This window comes from Xyrauchen texanus, chromosome 41 (assembly GCF_025860055.1).
Source record: "Xyrauchen texanus isolate HMW12.3.18 chromosome 41, RBS_HiC_50CHRs, whole genome shotgun sequence".
In the NCBI taxonomy this organism is placed as follows: Eukaryota; Metazoa; Chordata; class Actinopteri; order Cypriniformes; family Catostomidae; genus Xyrauchen; species Xyrauchen texanus.
In genome coordinates this window covers 10,922,191-10,942,525 of record NC_068316.1, presented here as the reverse complement: position 1 = coordinate 10,942,525, position 20,335 = coordinate 10,922,191, and the positions used below count along the sequence as shown (strand labels likewise).

The window sequence follows — 20,335 nt, the reverse complement described above, 5'->3', positions numbered from 1 at the left end:
CCATTCACTTCCATTGCTCTTTTTTCCATAAAATGCAAGTGACTGTGACTGAAAGTTTTGCCCTAACATCTCCTTTTGCGTTCCATGGAAGAAAGAAAGTCATGAAGATTTGGAATGACACGATCCCTTTAACAACATGTAACCTCAATCCCAAGCCAGCAGAGCAGGACAGGGGCCTTCCCAAGCACCGTCCTGCTACACAGGCGTCAGCTAGTTACCCAAAATACTTTTTTCATGGACTTGTTTGTGCCAGATATGTCCCGCTGAGATTAGATCAGTTCCTATAATGAACATCAGATGAACGAAGGTGACCAAACAGGCCTCTCAAGTGTCCTCCTGGGACAATGACTATGACTTCCTCTAAACAGTAACATCTCAGCAAAAAATGGAGTGTGTTTTGTGGTATGTTTTCTACACAAAGGATCACCAAAGCTCTTAAGTGATAGTTAGACTGAAAATTATAATTCTGTCATTATTTACTCACCTTCAGATGTTAGAAACCTGAATGATTTTCTTCCACGGAACACAAAAGGAAATGTTAGACAGATTGTCAGCCTCCATCATCATTCACTTTCATTGCATCTTTTTTTTTTTTTTTTTTTTACAATAAATGTAAATGGTGACTGAGGTGCCACCACTAAACATATTTTCAACTACCTGTATACGTGCATGTGGAGAATGTTCACATTGCAAATTCAAGGTCAAGCTATACTACAGTATATAAAGCTAAACAAAATGTCCTTGCATGTAAAGTACAACAATAGAAACATAGGTATGAACCTTGTAGAGGCTCAATCTTAATTCAAATATTTCTCTTTGTCTCCACAACCATTCTGTTTTATTCTCTCTTTCACTCTATCTTTGTCAGCCAGCTGTATTGGACTGCGGTCTCTGAAGGTTGTGGTGTTGACATGTCCTGTTCTGAATCGCAGGCAACCTAAACAATACAACAAGCCACGCAGTGGAGCTGCACATATCTGGCACAGACACAGTGGAATGGAGGAGGTGGAACACAAAGAAGGAGAAAAAATTTAAAGAAAAGAAACAGCAGGCGACCAGTTGACGGGCCGGAAACTTGGGATTTTCCAGCAGAAGTGAATGCAGAGTGTAGATTTGGCTGGGTTTGTTTTAGCTGACGACAGGAAGAGCTCCAGCCAAATAGTGACAAACTCATTGCGTAGAGTGACCTTGCCACATTTATACATCAGCAAAATGATCTGAGTATCTCTTTTTAAGTATGTGTGTGGGTAGTGCTGGATTGGGAGGTAGTGGAGAGAGTTGAAACATGCCCATGAAACATGACTGTAGTCTGGCGCCATGATTGACCGATGTCCTGAACCAGAGAGAACATACTCCCCCACTGACTCCCCTGTTCTTAGAGCAATATTTAAGCAACTCCTGGACACACAGGAACTCCTCTCTCATGGTTGCCTAGCTTGGTATATTTCCTCAGTGTTGCTTGTTAGGAAGGCTTCACTATCACTATTGCTCACACTTCAGGTTACGTATTTGAACAAACCACTAACCTTATGTATTAAAGCGATGTAGTTCACCCTATGTCAAAAAGCTGAAACCCCTGATACTCTACTCAAGTACGTGAACACAGACGCTTCAAGCTCCAAAGTTGATTTTGTGTTAAGTTACGTTAAAAAATATTTTAGACTGCAATTCATAACACAACACAAGTATATGTTGCATTCTCAGCATTGAACTTTAGTGTAAAATGTCCGCTTCTATGGTGAGTATTTTATTTTAACTACTGTCAAAGCGGGGCAACAGTTTGAAGAGAATCTTGCTTAGCTTCAGATTAAGTCAGTTAAAATCAATATTTTCATAGCAACTTACCTGCATGCTGTGCAGTTTAAAGGGATAGTTCATCCAATAATTCACCCTCATGCCATCCCAGATGTGTATGACTTCTTTTTTCTGCTGAACACAAACAAAGAATTTGAGAAGAATATCTCAGCTTTGTAGGTCCACACAATGCAAGTGAATATCCAAATCTTCAGAATCAATATGATAGGTGTTGATGATAAACAGATCAATATTTAAGTCCTTTTTTTTACTCTAAATTCTCCTCCTGTCCAGTATGTGGCGATACGCACAAAGAATACAAATCGCCAATAACAGAAGTAGAATGTAGAATGTGGAAGTGAAAGTGAATATTTATAGTAAAAAAAATTACTTAATATTGATCTGTTTCTCACCCAAACTTATCATATTGCTTCTGAAGATATGGATTTAACCACTGGAGTACTTTTATGCTGCCTTTACATGTATTTTGGACCTTCAAAGTTCTGGCCACCATTCACTTGCATTGAAAGAACTAACACAGCCGAGATATTTTTCTAAAATCTTAATTTGTGGGGTGTGAGTAAATGATGAGGGAATTTTCATTTTTGGGCGAACTATCCCTTAAATGGCATGGTTGTTGTAACTCTGTCGCCTCCTTGAGTACAGGGGTTTGTTCCCACCATGTTAATGCAAGAACGCACTGTATGTTGATCATGTTTAACCAGACCATGTATTGGAAATTTGGTGGCCAACTGCTTACATCTGCATTCAAGTACTTGTGTAGAGGTTTTTTTTTTTCAGGTTTTTTATTTTCCTCAGTGGAACACAAAGGGATATATTAGGAAAATATCAGTCTCAGTCACCATTTACTTTTAATGTATGGACAGGAGTTGCAAGGAAAGTGAATGGTGTCTGTGCCTCAACATTCTGCCTGACATGATACAGGATTAGAACAACATGAGGGTGTGTAAATTATGAAAGAATTAGCATTTCTGAGTGAACTATCCCTTAAATTTGGAGACAAACTGTTTTGCGCACAACACTGCCAATCAAACAAGGCAGTAATTAAACATGCTTAATTAAACCATCCTCTCTTTCTTAGGAAAAGGACATCCATAAATGTTTAGATGAATAGTGTGACAGGTCTCTTTATTTCTTCTGAAGGAGGAAGCAGAAGCTGGATATAGGTCCAAAGTAAGTCTTTTATTTAACAATAATTTTCAGTATAAACCAGGGCTGGACTGGTAATCTGGCATAACGGCATTTTCCCGGTGGGCCGACGCACTTTGGGGCTGATCAGGGGCGGATTGGCGATCAGGAGAATCAAGCAGGCCGTTGGTCGGCCGTGAAACAGTCCGAAAGGGCAGCGATAAGCTAAAATTAACCTCTGCATTATGCAGAATGGACCACAAAACGGTGGCACAATATGCCCACATAACTTTTGGGCCAGTTGCTATGTAAAATCCCGGGCCGATTTCTCTTCCCAGTCCTGCCCTGGTATAAACACCTAAATGGTCTCTCTTTTCAGCACAAGTGCAAGGTCACACACACAGCTTCGGCATCTCTCTCTCTGTCCCCTGTCTGGATTGCCCTTTTTCTCCCTCTCCACTTTCACTGCAAAAACAAAACATCTGTTAGAGGTGATTTCCCACAGCTGTCGATCCTTACCGTTCTGTCCCTCCCAGACTCACTCTCTGCAAATGTCGCTCGGCCATACCCCATCATCACAGACCCCTATTGCCCGACTCAGGCCATCCTGTCTCAACTCCTTTTTGGTCTTAGGTCTCGGGCAGGCTGCAATCACTGCTGCCTTATCAATTTGGGGCTGCACCTGCCCATGACCCAAGTGGAAGCCTAGATACCGTACTTCCACCCATCCAATTGCACACTTCTTTGGGTTTGCCATGAGTCCCTTCCATCTCAATGACTTAATGACAGCCCCCTGATGCTGCAGGTGCCGCTGCCAATCAGTGTCGGCCTAAGTGACGTGTGGCCTGAAGATTATGTCCATGAGCCGCAGAAATGTAGCCAGGGCCCAGAACAAACTGAAAGGGTACCGCGCAAAGTATTTTCATGGGACATGGGAGTTAAGGGGATCTGCCAATATCCGTTTGTCAAATGCAGTGTCAAATAAAAGCGAGCTATGACTAACCAATTAAGCAGTTCGAGGCATTGGGTACTGCATCATATTTAGACAACGCATTGACTTCTATAATCCACACAGAACCAGACTGAGCCTTCACTCTTCGGAACCAGCACCACTGGGCTGTCACAGTCACTGTGGGATTAGTCTATTATCCCCATATCTAGCATGGCCTTTGATTCTTCCCAAACCACTTTTTTTGTGTTCGGGTAATTGGTAGGGATGACTGCATACCACTACCCCTGGAGCAGTTTCGATATGGGATATGGCCCTCTTTGAGATTTGTACGATTGGGAAGAGGGCAGAATTTTTTTTTTAATTTCCTTGCAACCTGGAAACCTCCATTACTTGTGACAGTGAGAGATGGTCTCCACACGTGACCAGGGTGACTCGATCAGTGAAGCTCCTCCCTCTCCGGAACCACTGTCGCCAAAGTCACGAGGACTGACTCTCTCCATGGTTTTAAGAGATTGAAGTGGTAAATCTGATGTGCTCCACCTTTATCAGTTCGTTTAACCTCATAATCAATTTCCCAGACTCGCCGTGTGACCTCATAGGGTCCTTGCCACTTGGTGAGTAATTTAGAGCTCGATGTGGGGAGTAATACATGGACTTTATCTCTTGGTGCAAATTCCCGTTGCCGAGTACCCCTATTATAGAGCCGGCATTTGACATTCTTGAGCCTGGGTCAAATTCTGTGTGGAGTTTTTGAAGGTCGCTCCTCCCAATTTTCCCATAGGACGTCAAGCATGCTTTATGGTTGACGCATGTACAATAATTTTAATGGGGAGAACCCTTGTACTGTAAATAATAGGGACTTGAGTCACTTGTCCCAATTTTGAGCGTCTTCATGCACAAATATACAAATCATATTTTTAGTTAAATCGTTCGATAAAGCTGTCCGTTTGGGAGTGGTAAACACTGGTCCAAATCAATTTTATCCCTAATAACTAGTACAGTTTGCATAGTGTACATGACATAAACGTTGCGCACTTATCAATGAGTATTTCTTTTGGAATCCTCACTTGGGAGGTTATTCTGAAGAGTGCCTCAGCAAAACTATGTTCTGAGATGTTGTGCAAAGGCACTGCTTCCAGATATTGCAATGCGTAGTCCACCAGAACCAACACAAAGTGATGCCCACGTGCCGTCCGCTCTAATGGCCCGACGAGGTCCATGCCAATTCTTTCAAAAGGGACCTTGGTCAATGGAAGGGGGCGCAATGATGCTTTTGGGGTGACATTCACGGCATGCCGCACACCACCTGCGAACATCCCCGCAAATGCCTGGCTAATAGAAAAGGGCCAGATGGTCTAGTGTTTTTCCCTGGCCTAAGTGACCCACAATCAGATTATAATGAGCTACAGTTGTACTAACAACTGGGTTGTATTTTCCTTTGTCTGAGCATTCTGTGTCACTCGATACAACCAATCTTTAATAATTAAAAATATGGATATGCAAGTGCAACTTCTGGCTGGAGGTGTTGACCATCAATCAATTTCACTTGGTCAAAGGCATGCCGAAGGGTCTTGTCACATCCTCCTGACATGGAGCTGACGTAGATGGCCCTGGCTCTGCCTCCCCAGCCAGCGCGTCACACACCACAAACGATACACATTGTTGCAGGACACATCCACACACATTCCCCTTAATAAGGTAGTAAATGCTGGCAAATTTGTTCCCAAGATTAGTGGATGGTAAGGCAGGAATTAACCGCAGCTTCGATACTATGTTTTTACCCTCGAAATTGAATAGTGACCATCACTAAAGGGTAATTATGAATATCCCATGCACACACCTTACCTTGACCCAACGGCTTGTATCCAAAGCCTCGGATGGAACCAAGCTTTTGTGAATGGAGGTTTGATTACAACCTGAATCCACCATGGCTTGATATGTACCCCTCCTTAATGCTCACAGGTTTCTGGTATGCTCCTGCTCGATCGGGGGTGGCCTGTGGTGCAGTGGGGATCCGAACCAATGTCTCCACTTCCATCGTGGGGCATCGGTCATGGAAATGCCCTGGTTCCCCGCAGCTCCAGCAGACCAGCCCAGACTTCACACCCACAGCAGTGAATGAACCAGCCTGTGGGGGAGAGCGTAGAGGGTTAGGAAAGGCCCACGAGCCGGGGAACCAGTATTGGGATAGGAATTCCCCATTTCCCGAACAGGAACAGGACAAAGGGAGGAGAGAGAGAGATAGAGAGAAGAAAAGGGCTTGCCGCTAATATGCCGCCATATGGTCCTCAGCCAGCTGGACCGCCTTGTCCAGCGATGTCGGGCAGTGGCACTGGACCCATTCCGCCATCCCTTTCGGTAGTCGGTTGATCAACCGACTACTGACTACCATCTGGTACTGATCCAGTACCACCAAGATGACTACTGCCACGGCATCGCGTTCGGTTGCCAGCAGCCAATGCCGGCAGGAGTCAGAGAGCTGTTGAGCAAAGGAAAATAGGTGTCTGAGCTCGCCAAGCGTCAGCAAGCAGAAGCGCAGGTGGTGCTGCTCTGTGCTGCTGCCAACCCATTGCAAGACAGCTCGCTTGAAGTCCCGATACCCCAGGAGGTTGGCAACGGGTAGTTGTTGGGCTGCCAGTTGCGCTGCACCCGACAGCAGCGGCAGCAGGTGGACCGGCCAGTAGGATTCTGGCCATCCTGCTGCTTTTGCTGCATGCTCAAACAGCTCCACGAACTCCTCCTGGTCATTCTCTGGTCCCAACTTGGCGAGAGTGAAGTGGGTCATGGCGGAGATGGTGGCAGAGGTTGTGCCGGTGGGATCCCCCTGGGGTATCAAGCTCTGTAGCACCTGCCAGTCATCTCCTTGAGCTTGAAATCCGAAATCGCTGCTCCTGTTCCTGGCACAGCTCAAGCAAAGCCTGATGTTGCATTTGGTGGATGCTGGCGAGGGACTTGATCAGATCGGCGAATGGAGAGGACTCTTCCTCCAAATTCCTCCGTATCTTCCTCCAAATTCCCAGGTTTTGGCAACACTGTGACAGGTCTCTAGATTTCTTCTGAAGGAGGAAGCGGGAGCTGGGTGAAGTTCCAACATAAACACCAAAATGGTCTCGTTTTCAGCACCAGAAGTGCACTCGGTCACACACATCTTCGTGCTTCTCTCCCCCCTCCAATGGTCAGGATTGCCATTTTTCTCCCTCTCCACTCTCACTGCAAACACAAAACAGCTGTTAGAGGTGATTTCCCATAGGTGTCAATCCTTACCGTTCTGTCTCTCCCGGCCTCGCTCTCTGCAAACGTCGCTCGGCCATGCCCCCATCACCACAAATAGTTTCTTTTGGATGGTTCACCAATTTATTTAGGCCTATATGTAGCATTAGGAAAATTTGTTTCATTTTTGTCAATCTGTTTACTTTGACAGTTCCTATGAACCATTTTAAATAAAAGTTAATGCATCTTCTTTTTTTTTAAACACAAATATTTAGGTAGTTGCAGCCACTTGGAACACCTTCCTCACCATCCTCACATTCACACAAAACACCCTAGTATCATGGTGGGGATTTATGCACAAAATCTAGTTTTTAATGTATTTCTGCGTGACAAAAAACCACAAGGGCTGTTTCATATAAGCCTAAGGTTCATTTCAGTTATAAAGCTGAACTCTGATGTCATTGCATTAGTATGTGCAGTCTACTCCGAGACTATTAGTGTTGATAGTGAGCTAAATTGAGATGTAACAATAGGACCTTCGGGTTGACTTTCCATCCACAGAGATTTGAAAACTAAGCTATAGGGCTGTAAATATTTGATAGACTTCAGAAGAATGTGTGATCATATCCACTGCGAAGTACATGGGGGGTTTCATGGAGAGTTACAAGTTACAAGGCCTTGATTCAATGCTTCATTGCACTTGGGGAATCAGGAATTTGGCTTGGAAGAAGGCCCCCAAATTTGAGAGGCCCCACTTTTTATCGTAAAAAAAAAAAAATGTGTTAGTGTCAAATGCTCAAAAATAGAAAACAGACAGAGAGAGAGAGGGGAAAGGAAGAAGGGGTGAAAAAGAGTAAACTATCTGAGAGAGCTACAAAGTCATGAGGGGCTAAAAGCAGGGTGCATAAGTTTGGGTGATGTTGGGTGGGGGGTTCTGAGGTTCTGACAATCTTAATTAAGCCTTAAAAGGACCCTCATACCATCCCAGATGTTTATGACTTTCTTTCTTCTGCTGAACAAAAAAGAAAATTATTGGAAGAATATCTTAGCTCTGTATGTTCATACAATGCAATAACCCTTTTTCACTGTACATCGTCTCTTTGGTGATCATGATTTCAAGCTTGATTAAACTTCCTAGCTTTTGACACATGCACTTTTGGCCCCCACATTCTGAATTACTGGGGCATTTTTATCACTTAAATATGTCCACCTTAATTTTCAAAAGGGCTTTCAAACTATTTTCATAAACACAAAATTTAGATTACAAGTCATTTGGCAGCTACTCAAGCACTTTTTATTAGGATAATTATCATACAGAGCATTAAGGAAACATAAATATTGTAATTATTTATGACTTTATTATAGATTTATATATCATAAATATATCACAAAAAAACGTCAGTGTTTTATTTAAAAAGTATTCAAAATAGTTGACATTTGGCTAACAGAATGTTGCAATAAAAAGATGCAATAAAAGTTAATGGTGACTGAGACTATCACTGCCTACAATCTCCTCTTGTGTTCCATGGAAGATAAGTCAAATTTTTTTAGAACACATGAGGGTGAGTAAATGATGACATCATTTTCGTTTTTGGGTGAACTGTTCCTTTAATATCAACAGAGTGCACCCAAAAAAAAAAAAAATTCAAATGATTTTCTGACATGCCTAAGCCATGCAACCAATGTGCCAAGAGACTTAAAGGTCAGGATAAAAGGGCGTTTTGTGCTTTTCTATGAGATCACCCCTAAGAGGAATGGGAGATGGGGAGATTCCCAGTTTTTCCTCTGGGGTGAAAAAGGCAGGGCCTGATGTTGATTGCCACGTTGCCTTGTGGGAGGACTGCCCTGCTCTCACTCCATCCATAAACATCAGCATTTAAATAATGCATGCAATTCTGATTGCAGCTTTCAAGCAGAAAAACACTTCAGTCTGCAATGAACCACCAAAGATTAAAAGATTTCCTCTGCTGATTAATGGAGATGAAAATGCATTGGGATAGAGGGGTGTTGTGTGCTTTAAAACTTGGCAGTCTTTCACCATTAAGTAAGACAAGCTGTGAAAGCCAAGTGGTCACTCTTGGGTGGGGTGTGATAGATGATCTAAACTCTGAGTTAGCGGTGAAAACACAATCACACAAGTCATCATAAAAAAGGATGAAACTAGAAATGGCTGTTTTTCAATGGTTGAAAGAAAGTCATACAGGTGTAGAATTACATGAGCAGGACTAAATGATAACTCTCCCTTTAACATGCAAAACAATTCACAGACAGTCCTAATTCTTGTTCAAAAAAGCCTTTGAGTGTGTGTGAATCAGTGTCTAGCTGTCTTCTGTGTCATCAGCTCAGGGACATAGCACTGATACAGTCATTTTGACAATAAAGCCCTTCAGTTTTGTTTTCTTTTGAAATAATCTGATAGCTTTCCATCATTAATAATTTACTACTCATGTTACAGTGTGCCATAGTACATTAGATGGGATTTGAGAAGCAGGAATTAAAAGTTTTCCTGAAGGCGACTTGTGCAATGTTTAACAAATGTATCGGGTTATGTGAATTCTGGGAACAGGAATAGCTCACACACTTTGCCATCTAGCTGTTTGAGATCAAGTTTGACCATGTGACATGACCTGTCAAACTCAATATTAAGGGTTTTTGAAAGATATCAGGTTATTCCAGTCAACATGACACTCTTTTCGGCCTGCAGGCGAACAAACTAGGCCTGTCTTTAATTAAAAAGTTAGTTAAGCACCCTTCTGTCACAGTCACACATGCAACTATTTGATGAAGTATAACAGCACATACAAACTTAAGGTCTCTTCAGACGAAAATAACACTGGATGAACAATGTTTTTTATAAACGTTTCAAAGTAATAAACTGAGACGAGGTCTATTTGCTTTATGTCGTCTGTTTTTTATTTTGTGATTTCATAGGACACACCCAGAAGAAACTTGTAGGCCTATTGCTCAGGCATACACCTAATTTATCCTTCAACTCACAATTAGGCTGCTTTAGTTCAGTCTGCCGGAACCAGAAACATTGATCATGATTTATAACTGCAAATAAATTGAATGGTGTGTTGGACTCCACTGCTACATGTCACTGTGTGATAATAGACTTCAGTCTATTATGATGGACATCAGAGGATGAACTGATGCCAACTCCAACCATAAGACATGGGATACTTCATATGCCATTGTCTGAACCTTGGATTTTGGATGGACCACACTGCTGTCCTTTTCTGCATATTGCCATATTGTGGTCCTTTCTGCATATTGCAGAAGCTCATTTTTGCTTAGCGCGGCCCATTCGGCTCTCCCGATGGCCAGTCCGTCCCCTGATCGGCCCCAAAGTGAGTCGGCCCACTGGGAAAATGCCCGGTTTGCCAGATTACCAGTCCAGCAATGCTCCCATTAATCAACATCTAATGGAGTTTTGTGTTCCTTACCACAGTCACCTTCAGTTTGCTCACTGGGGTTATTAATACATTTATTATTTAATTACTTATTTTTAAACACGATTAACAATCGTATTTTATCAAACTACACAATGATGACTCGTCAACATTATAGACATTACAGTTTTATATTCTGTTAATGCCTGATATTCTGTAAAGCTGCTTTGAAAAGATGTGTGTTGTGAAAGGCGCTATACAAATAAAATTGACTTGACTTGACTCGGAAGTTCCTTTTCATTTGAGTATCAACTTGTTCTCAAATAAATATTTTTTTTTAAAGCAGAGCAAAACTAGACAAATTTACAGCAGCCAGCTAGAAATGTCCATGACATTTTAATATTTTGTTCATTTGTATAACTTTTCCAGGCCTGTTAATCACAATTTTTGATGGAATTACCAGATATTTCTATGACTGTGAGTTCATATTGAAATATCTGACTTTTGAGTTGTCAAGACTTTGATTGTCTTGGCAAATCGAAGCACAATGTGTGACATCATCCAAATTACTTCGGAAACTTTTCTCTTACACGAGAAAAAACTAAGGTATTTTTCTCAGTACACTCTTATAAGAAATGGTTCTATTTAGAACCAGAAATGGTTCTATCACCCGCTTCATATATGGAACTCCAAAATGGTTCTATATAGAACCATTTTAATGGGTTCCATAAAAAGAACCCCAAATGGTTCTTTGAATCCAAGTTAGATGGTTCTATATAGAACCATTTAAGGGTTCTTTATTATTAAACGAGATAATTATTATTGAATAAGAAAATATAATCAATCCAGAAAGTTCATAAATTTATTCAATTGATTATACAAAAAATATTAGTGACATTTAAAATTGCACCTCTGTATACTGTATTAGACAGCAAAACCTTTTTACATTTAAGATGTTTTATTACATTCAACTGTTTAGTGTGAATTATTTAAGCATTTTCAGCTTTGCATTAAATATAAATAAGATTGTTTATGTACTGTATGTACATATTTCAGAGATACATGTAAAAGTTAAGTACTGTACAAGAAAAAATATATATTTTCTGATATTTGACAATACAGATAAAAAACAATACATGAACAATTAAAACATATTAAATATCACTACAATTTACAGAAGTTGACTGTACATTTTTAGTACAGGTATTGGTGTTCTTTTGACATGCTCTTGCCTAAGTTTAAGCATGTATTTTTGAATAAAAGTCATTGTGTGCTTAATGTGAACCGGGTATTGCACATTGAAAAGAAAATAGACAGCAAAAAGGCATTCCACAGCCTGTGTCATGTCGATGTCTGCCTCTCTTATAATGGTCACGTTGTCCATTATAATGCTGACACTTTCAGCATTGAGGGGATCAGGAGAGCCATTAAACACAATGGTGGGTGTAGGACCTTTGGGTTCCTGTAAAACAAACATTTCACCTTTTGAGTGCTTTTCACCAATTAAAAGATGTCATCGAATAGACTTAAAATTACCCCATAATTTACTCACCAACAAGCCAACCTATGTGTATGACTTTGTTTCTTCACTTAAACAAAATCTGAGATATATTTAATAATATCCTGGCTCTTTCTAGCTTTGTAATGTGTTTTAATGTCAACATTACGGATGACTGAAGAACATTCAACATGCTACCACATCAGCTCCACTTTGATTACTTGGAATCTCATTGGTTCTTTCATTCTTGTGACTGAATCGTTCATGACACAACACAGATATGACAGCTAGGGCCAACAAGACTCATAATAATTAATGTGGAGCTCATGTGCCACCCCATTGCATGTTATTCTCTTATCTATACATAGTCTAATTATAGTAACCTATCTTGGCAAATTTAATATTTTTATTCTCACTAACGTACCATTGTACGTACCATTTTGCTTTAGAAGACAAGTATTAAACCCTGGAGTTGTATAGATTTCCTTTATGATCGATGCACTCAAAATTGGGGTGCTATTCAATGACAGTACATAGCAGTAGAAACAGTCCAAAACTTATGACTAAGGAAGAGAGAGTAAATTAAAGGGTACATTTAAAAATTTGGCATAAGGGTGAGTAGACTGACTAATATTTTTATATTTGCATAAACAGTTCCTTTAATTCAAGTCAAGTGCATCAAATGTTAATGAAACTACAGAAGACTCTATACTTACACTATCCACACAGTAGAGGAAAGTGGCATTTTCTTTGAATAGTGCTGGCAATAAAATGAGTGCAGCATTCCTAAAGAGACCTATAAACAGATACAAATGATTGTACATTAGGTACAGAAATCAATTAAAGGGATAGTTTACCCAAAAATGAAAATTCTGTCATCATTCACTCACTCTTGTCATTTTAAACCTATATGGCTTTCCTTCTTCGGCATAACACAAAAACATATATTTTGAAGAATGTTGGTAACCAAACAATGCTGGTACCCATTTCTATTATATGGACACAAAACCAATGCAGGTCAATGGGCACCGCCGTTGTTCGGTTACCATCCTTCTTTAAAATATCTTCTTTTGTGTTCTGAAGAAGAAAGTCATAAAGATTTGAAATGACAAGAGGGAGTAAATTATGAAATGTTTTGGGTAAACTATTCCTTTAATATTTACATTATTTTAATACATGTTTCCACTCATACAATTTGTAGGAGCTACCTTTAAATTGACAATGCAACTTTACACTGGGCATGGAACAGATAGGTTGGATGGGAAAAAATATATGGTGTTGTTACCCTCTGTGGTTTCCTCTGCTGGTCCAAAGAGATTTGCGTAGAGGTTTTTTTGACTTCCTTCTTTTGCACTCCTGATGATGTTTGGGGCCATTTCATTTAGAGATGTTTCCATGTTCTTCGCCAAGTCTGTTCCAAACCTCATTGTCATTTCATGCAGCATCTTAAATACAAAACATTTGTTTACTTCTGGTGCTTGTATCCAAATTACACATTTTCAGCCGAACAAGTTCCTTAAAGTCAGCATGAACTGGAGGTTGCAATTGACTACCATATAGTGATGTATTTCCGAGACAGAATTTTCAATAAGAAAAATAGTGGGCGTGGTAAAGTAATCAAAATTATTACAGGCGTTGAATCCCATTTGATTGAAATACCATGTAACATTTTTTTCTATTAAATTTGCAATTTGTCATTATGGTTGCAATCGAGACGCGGGTGAGTGAGCGCCGGCGTCAGTTTCTGCGAACTTAGTAATGGGTGTTAACCAGGCTTAAAAATACTGCATATGTCGAGTGGTGATTGGCTAGATCTGTGGTTAATGAATGACGTGATATTAGAGTCTTCCCGGTAGAACTTGCGCTAGAGCTCCCATTTCTAAATGACCTCAATTTTAACAGAAGTATATATCTAAAATTAAAATAATACAATTAGAATAAGAATAAAACAAAAGAACTTTATATCAAATAAAATACTTTACTGTATTTGGCAGACGCTTTTATCTAAAGGGAGTTGCATTGCGTTCAATCTATACATTTATAAGTTTGTGTTCCCCGGGATACCCTTTTGCATTGCTAACGCATTGCTCTACCAAATGAGCTATAGGAATTCACAGAAATATAATATACACAGATTTTTCTTATTTGCCTGGCACAAAATGTAACAGTGTTTACTCACAAGCTGTGGCACCCCAAGAAAAGGAAACTGCTCCATTACTTCAGCTGCAGGCCTGTCCATAATCTGTACTCTTTTGAAAAGAGTGCGCTTCATCCGGTTCTTGACCTCAGAGTAACTGGGGTTGCTTTTACGCAACTCCAGGGTGATGGCATTAATGTGTTCCTGGAAACTTGTCTCATCCTCACCCATTACTTCCAGGTCCAACACAATCTGAGGTAGAAAAACAGTATTGTGCAGTACGTAAATATGAATCAAAGTCACAGAATAAAATATTTAAGATTGAAACATCAATCTTAAATTAAATCTTTGAAAAGAGCCAGACTTCCCATCACTAGCCATTTGTCACGATTCCCTTGTTGTCTGCCCTGGTTTCACTTGTCTTTGTCCGAACTACATTTCCCACAATCCACCTGCCGTCATCACTGCCATTTTGTGTCATTGTTCACACCTGTTTATCATTTGTAATCATCCTGTCCTTGTGTATTTAAGCCCTGTTTCTTGTTCACTCCTTATCGATCGTTGTATGTTGTTAGCCTGGTATGTGCCCTCCTGCCCGAGTGTTCTAGTTTATGTTTAGTTTCCCCATTGTGGGCTTTCCTTTGTGTTTTGCCTGTCTATTAGTCAATAAAGATAACTGCGTTTGGATCCGATCCTCCTGTCTGCCTGCTCCTGCTTCCCACACTAGCGTTACACCATTATATCCAATGGTTCTCTTCTACATTTTGCACTCTGAAATAATTGTCAACATGTGTTTCATGTTAAGACTAATTTAATCTACCTTCAAAATCAAATTTATTGAACTGAACTTGCCTCTTGTTGTTGACTAAGTCCCTCAGAATATGTTTGTCCAGCACACTTCCTTTTGATCCCATACTTCTTCTTCATTTGCAGGACGATTGATGAGCTAACCAAGGGAATCCTTTCTTTTTAAATTTGTTTCTAAGGCATTCCAACAAGGTATCCTGTAGACACATTTATACTTTCTTTTTAAATAGATTTTTTTCTGTGTGAGATTTTTTAATGAGCAATGATCTCAATATTTTCACAATATTAAAAGAGCAGCAATATGTTCATACATAACCAGAGGAGCTGCCATCCTTCAAAAATGGAAAGCGGGTGATCAAACTCCCCAGAACATCTCCATATATTTTATGATTTGGGTACCTAAGAAATAATCAAATATATTATTTCAGTACCCAACAACCAAAACATAAAATACATTTAACTGTTATAAAATACAATACTGTACCAGGTGTGCTAGGTGATGCTGTCAAACAACACTTGAATCAGTAATGCACGGATGTGAGACTTGTCCTTCTTCTTAAAGCCGGGATCCTTCCTCTGCAAAGCTGCTTGCAATTCAGGGGAAAGACAGGCAGGTTGTATACTGCTGGCCAAGGTTGGGCAACAAATGAGCCCTCATTCTCACAGGGTTCTTGTCTGTAAACATGAATACAACGTTGAAGTCTTTTATACAGGATATTCATTTTACTTGCCACAATACAGTCTGTTTAAACTTTAAAACAATGATACATACGGAGTACACGATATTTGAGGCACTTCAGTTTCCAGGCTGTTTGAAGAAAAATAAAAATATAAATTAAGATAAGGATTTTAAGCTTGGTTAGCATAAGTTTGTTTTATATTTAACCACAATCTTTAATATTTAACAGTACAGACTTACTTTTTTAACTTATTAAGCTCCTTCATAAATGTCACCTGATGTTTCATTACAGGAAAAAGTCTTTCCACCATCCTTTCTGTGAGACCCAGCAGAGTCTCCCCATCAATTTGCTGCTCTGTAAAAAAAAAAAACAACCAAATATTTCATATTCTATAGAAGAATTAATAACACCTGTTAACACAGGCCTAAGTATGTGTGAAACTGCGACAAACATTCACATATCATACTCCTCCGTCTTCCACCCGGTTCGCTTATATTTGAATTGGCGCTTATTGTTAATGTACCGTTAACGAACAACGAGCGCGCGCTTCATTGAAATTAAAATTCACGCTTCTGTCTCGAAGCTCGTCTCCTTATAACACAGCTGTCTTATTGTTATTGACAATTCAATTAACATTAACAAGGAAATAAAGGGAGACTGTAACTTAAATAATTTAAAACCGGAGGAAAAACAATTGAAAAGGGCTTTCTGAACCGACGGCTGACGAAGCCCGTCACTGCTAACGTTACACAGCAGTGTCTGAGGTAAATATTATCCTTTTTGCTTCTAGTATCAGTATGTAACACAAGGGCTAGTCTAACCAATATAACTATTAACTACAATACTAAATATTTCATTAAAATTATTTTAAAAATGTAAAAACGTAACTTACCTGTGGGTATAAACGGGAAGAAATGGCGGACTCCTCAGTTTGAAAAATTAGCCAAACTGTCAGTCAACTTGTCTCTCCGAGGTTCATCTTCGCCAATCCACCAATAGGAATTCAAGGATGATGCAACGCATATACGCCACCAGAGAGAATTTTTACGATAATTATTTTTTTAATGTTACCTTCGACAGATTAAAACCTATGATTAAAGCCATCACAATATGGAATACAAAATAAAGAAAACACCTGGTCATTTTATTTTTTATTTAAAGGCAAAGCTCAAATCATACATTGATTAGATATTAATATTTTTTGACTCTTGTTTTTGACTACAGCAGTCATTTTCATGGGTCTTGACTCAAAAAGTGTTGTGAATGTGTTGTGTAGGCCTATAATTATTGTGTAATCTTTAGTTTACACTTCAGTCATAAAACATGAATTATAACCATTTTAATAAAAAAGGTTCTTTGCTCTCAAGGGTTCTACATAGAACCATTTTTTTGGTAAAAGGTTCTATTGGCCAAGAACGGAACCCCAGGGTTCTATATAGAACCCAGAGGAACCCTTTTTTTTAAGAGTGTAGGACAATCTGTGTAGCAGGAGTAGCAAATGTCTCAATTTGTTCTCCTCTCTATTTAATCTTATTAAGTGTGCTTACATGCACGACTTTGCACCAATTATGCTTAATAAGCTGACAGCATGTGTGGTCATGTAAATGCCTTAAACAGTGTTTCTTTCTCATGGCTTTGTGCATTACACAGATTTTGAGTTCCATGTAAACATCTTTATCGGCGTTCTTACGGCTTATCCAATGCATGTTTTGTTTACATTTTGACTTCAAAAACAGAGCACAATTAGTTGATTTCAAGTCTAATGTAAATGTGGTTTGAACTGATAAATACACAGATTTTTGGTAATTTTCAGCTCATTGGTGTGCATGGTAGCGTACTCGTTTGACTATGTCTAATGTTTAGCCAAGAATTGTCAATACCAAATGTAACCTAATATTTTTACACAGTATAAAATGAAACATGACCACAATCTAATCAAAAAACAAAACAGTGTGAGAGACTTACATAGTCAACATATTTGTAACTATATAATAGTATCATTTTGGCAACTGGTATGCAGAGTGGTAAAAACACAATAATAGCTGACAAGGAAGAGATAAGCGTTTATTGCAAAAACTGTGTTTACAAAAAAACTCAAAAATGGTTTAGATTCCTCTTTCAGCTGAAATGGTCCACTGTAAAACATCAATAGAAAATAATTATTATCCCCACACTCTGAATGAGAGGAATATGCCAAAAGTGCCAAAATAGCAAAAGGTCTCACAGGTGAGTAGAAAAACAGCCAGAGCCAGCATTCCACCTCACTTATCTGCACCCCCGGCATTTCCCATGCACTAACAGTGACAGATAGCTTCCCGCAAAAATTCCCTTCCAGCTCATGTTTCTTTAAACAGCCATACTGCTCACTTTTTAGGAAATTCCCTTTTAAAAAGTGCTGACTCTCAACAGCAGAGAGAGTTCCAGAGAAGCTATAATTCCCAGACAGGAGGAAGAACATTTAAACAACAGTGTAATATTTTAACAGATACAAGTTATATGTAAATGTGCTGATATGCTTTTGAGAAAATATTTTATGATTTAAACAGATTTTTTTTTTTATGAAAGTGTTAGGGTTAGGAAAGTGTTAGGGTTAGTTAGGTTAGTGTTAACCCTAAAGGCCCCGGTATCAGGAGATCAGCAGTTACAGAAATACTCGTGCCAGCCCATCTGGCACCAACAATCATGCCATGGTCCAAATCACTTTCCCCATTCTGATGGTTGATGTGAACATTAACTGAAGCTCCTGACCCGTATCTGCTTGATTTTATGCATTGCACTGCTGTCACACGATTGGCTGATTAGATAATTGTATGGATGACTGTTGGTGCCAGATGGGCTGGTTTGAATATTTTTGTAACTGCTGATCTCCTGGGATCTTCACACAAAACAGTCTCTAGAATTTACACAGAATGGTGCCAAAAACAAAAAACATCCATTGAGCAGCAGTTGTGTGAACAGAAATGCCTTTTTGATGAGAGAGGTCAATAGAGAATGGCCAGACTGGTAGCTCAGATAACAACTCTGTACAATTGTGGTGAGAAGAATATCATCTCACAATGCTATTCTGAGATGCGGGTTGGTGCTGTTTTGGCAGCACGAGGGGGGCCAACACAATATTATGCAGGTGGTTTTAATGTTGTGGCTGATCGGTGCATATATATATACTAGACAGACAGACAGATAGACAGACAGATAGATATGTATCACCTATTATTCAAGAATCACCTATTATTAAAGCATATTAAAGTAGCTTCCGAGCACGCTGAAACAATAATTCAGAGTATGGCAGTGGGGGCGTGGTGAAGTGTCCGTACAGAGAGAGAGAAAGCAATAAGGACGCTTGCACCTGAGCAACATTATGTCTATCACCTGTCTCTAATTTCAGAGAGCATGGGGAGAGCAGCACATAAGCAGCTACGCCACCAGCAGAGAGGAAGAGAGAGCCTGGCACAAGGAAGTCCATGGCGTCTGTGAAGCTGATGAGTTTATGAGTGTTCGTATCTGTGAAGCTAATGAGTTTTGTGAAGCTGTAAGCATTGAAGTTGCCAATTAAAAATCAAACCTGTGCCAGGAGAAGCCCATTTCTATGGAATGATATGCCGGACATTATTCAAAAGGAATTGCAAATTGTATTTGCAATTGCATTTTCAATTTGTGGACGCATAAAATGTGACATAATCCAAACGCAATTGCAAATCGCGCATTACCGTTTGCATTTTCGTTTAAGCGAACGCACAGTGACTGCCAAATTTCAAATGGAAAAGCAAAGTCTGTTTGCAACTGTGTTTCCCATATCTTACGAGTTTTGGCCCTGTCATATTTAAATAGCAATTTCAATTACCACGTCTGCTTTTTCACTTTCTCAGCGTCGCGTATGTAGCCAGCCAAAACTCAAATGGAATACTAATTCCCTTAGTATTTCCATTTCCGATGCCTTACACGGAAACCTGTCAATCAGGGTCAAGGGTGGGATTATGCTATGGGGCGTGTTTGTCTTGGGAAGTGATGTCACTCACAGTCTATCACGATCAATAATTAGCACTGCACTTTATTCATCTATAATCTCACACTGGACTGTCAACATATTCTCCTCAATATACTACTTCATATATATATATTTCATATACTCCTACTTATTGTATTGTATATTGTGTGTATTGTTTACTGTACATTGTATATAATTAATGTGTTGTGTAAGTATGTGTACATTTGATATGTAAATTGTTTTGTGTAAGTATGTTGTTTATTGTAATTGGTATATGTCTCGTCACTGTCATGACTGCTATGTTGCTCGGAACTGCACACAAGAATTTCACCTACTGTTGCACTTGTGTACATGGTAGTGTGACAATAAAGTGATTTGATTTGATAAACCAGCGTCTGTTCAGGGCATCACCTCTTGACCGTCAACTGTGAGTGACGTCACTTCCCAAGACAAACACGCCCCATAGCATAATCCCACCCTTGACCCTGATTGACAGGTTTCCGTGTAAGGCATCGGAAATGGAAATACTAAGGGAATTAGTATTCCATTTGAGTTTTGGCTGGCTACATACGCGACGCTGAGAAAGTGAAAAAGCAGACGTGGTAATTGAAATTGCTATTTAAATATGACAGGGCCAAAACTCGTAAGATATGGGAAACACAGTTGCAAACGGACTTTGCTTTTCCATTTGAAATTTGGCAGTCACTGTGCGTTCGCTTAAATGAAAATGC

The 20,335-nt window shown here is 39.6% G+C and overlaps 1 protein-coding gene across 2 annotated transcripts; it reads right to left on the bottom strand.

Annotated features, from left to right (window-relative positions):
* Nucleotides 1-11,583: 11,583 nt before the first annotated feature.
* Nucleotides 11,584-16,530, bottom strand: LOC127634657 (uncharacterized). Of its 2 annotated transcripts, XR_007969392.1 has the most exons (10): nucleotides 15,859-16,528; nucleotides 15,712-15,747; nucleotides 15,424-15,614; nucleotides 15,251-15,338; nucleotides 14,985-15,136; nucleotides 14,175-14,384; nucleotides 13,281-13,440; nucleotides 12,712-12,791; nucleotides 12,432-12,558; nucleotides 11,584-11,959 (listed from the first exon to the last, which is right to left on the bottom strand). XR_007969392.1 is itself a non-coding variant. In XM_052114290.1 (9 exons), exons 5-9 carry the CDS (start codon nucleotides 15,057-15,059, stop codon nucleotides 11,669-11,671), a joined length of 816 nt encoding a protein of 271 aa, XP_051970250.1. In that variant the 5' UTR covers nucleotides 15,060-15,136; nucleotides 15,251-15,338; nucleotides 15,424-15,614; nucleotides 15,712-15,747; nucleotides 15,859-16,530; the 3' UTR covers nucleotides 11,584-11,668. The 2 variants fall into 2 exon arrangements, 1 of the variants encoding a protein (XP_051970250.1); XM_052114290.1 differs by lacking the exon at nucleotides 12,432-12,558 and having other exon boundaries at nucleotides 15,859-16,530.
* Between the last annotated feature and the right edge of the window lie 3,805 nt (nucleotides 16,531-20,335).